Source organism: Penaeus monodon, chromosome 20, assembly GCF_015228065.2.
Source record: "Penaeus monodon isolate SGIC_2016 chromosome 20, NSTDA_Pmon_1, whole genome shotgun sequence".
Taxonomy (NCBI): Eukaryota; Metazoa; Arthropoda; class Malacostraca; order Decapoda; family Penaeidae; genus Penaeus; species Penaeus monodon.
Genome location: NC_051405.1, coordinates 2,059,540 through 2,059,883, shown reverse-complemented (window position 1 = coordinate 2,059,883; position 344 = coordinate 2,059,540). Strand labels below are relative to the sequence as shown.

The 344-nt window shown below is 53.5% G+C and overlaps 1 protein-coding gene across 1 annotated transcript in view; it reads right to left on the bottom strand.

The window, feature by feature from the left end:
- Positions 1 to 344, bottom strand: part of LOC119586034 (GTP-binding protein RAD-like) — a 10,863-nt gene that overhangs the window by 802 nt on the left and 9,717 nt on the right. The window contains exon 3 of the mRNA XM_037934738.1: positions 158 to 258. Within this exon, the coding sequence (XP_037790666.1) occupies positions 158 to 258 (101 nt within the window). The remainder of the gene's footprint in view (positions 1 to 157; positions 259 to 344) is intronic.

Below are 344 nucleotides of genomic sequence, written 5' to 3'. Positions count from 1 at the left end.
ACCGCAAAACCCAATGCACCCCCCCCCCCCCAAAAAAAAAAGGAAAAAAGAAAGAAGAATCCCTAAAACCGCACTCGTCGCGTCCCACAAAACCGCTCCAACCAAAACATCCCAAACCCGCAGAAACCCGCCAAAGCCAAAATCAAAAGCCGCCGACCTGGGTCAAGATGCCGACGAGAAGCTCATCCACGTTGTGATCGATGCCGGCGCTCACTTCGATGAACTTGCACTCGTAGGTCATGGCCAGAGTGCGCCCCTCTGCGGAGCAAAGGCGGGTTTTAGTAGCAGGTTAGAGACGCGACGGGAAGAAACACTGAAAGCATGTACGGGAGAGATCTTTTCTG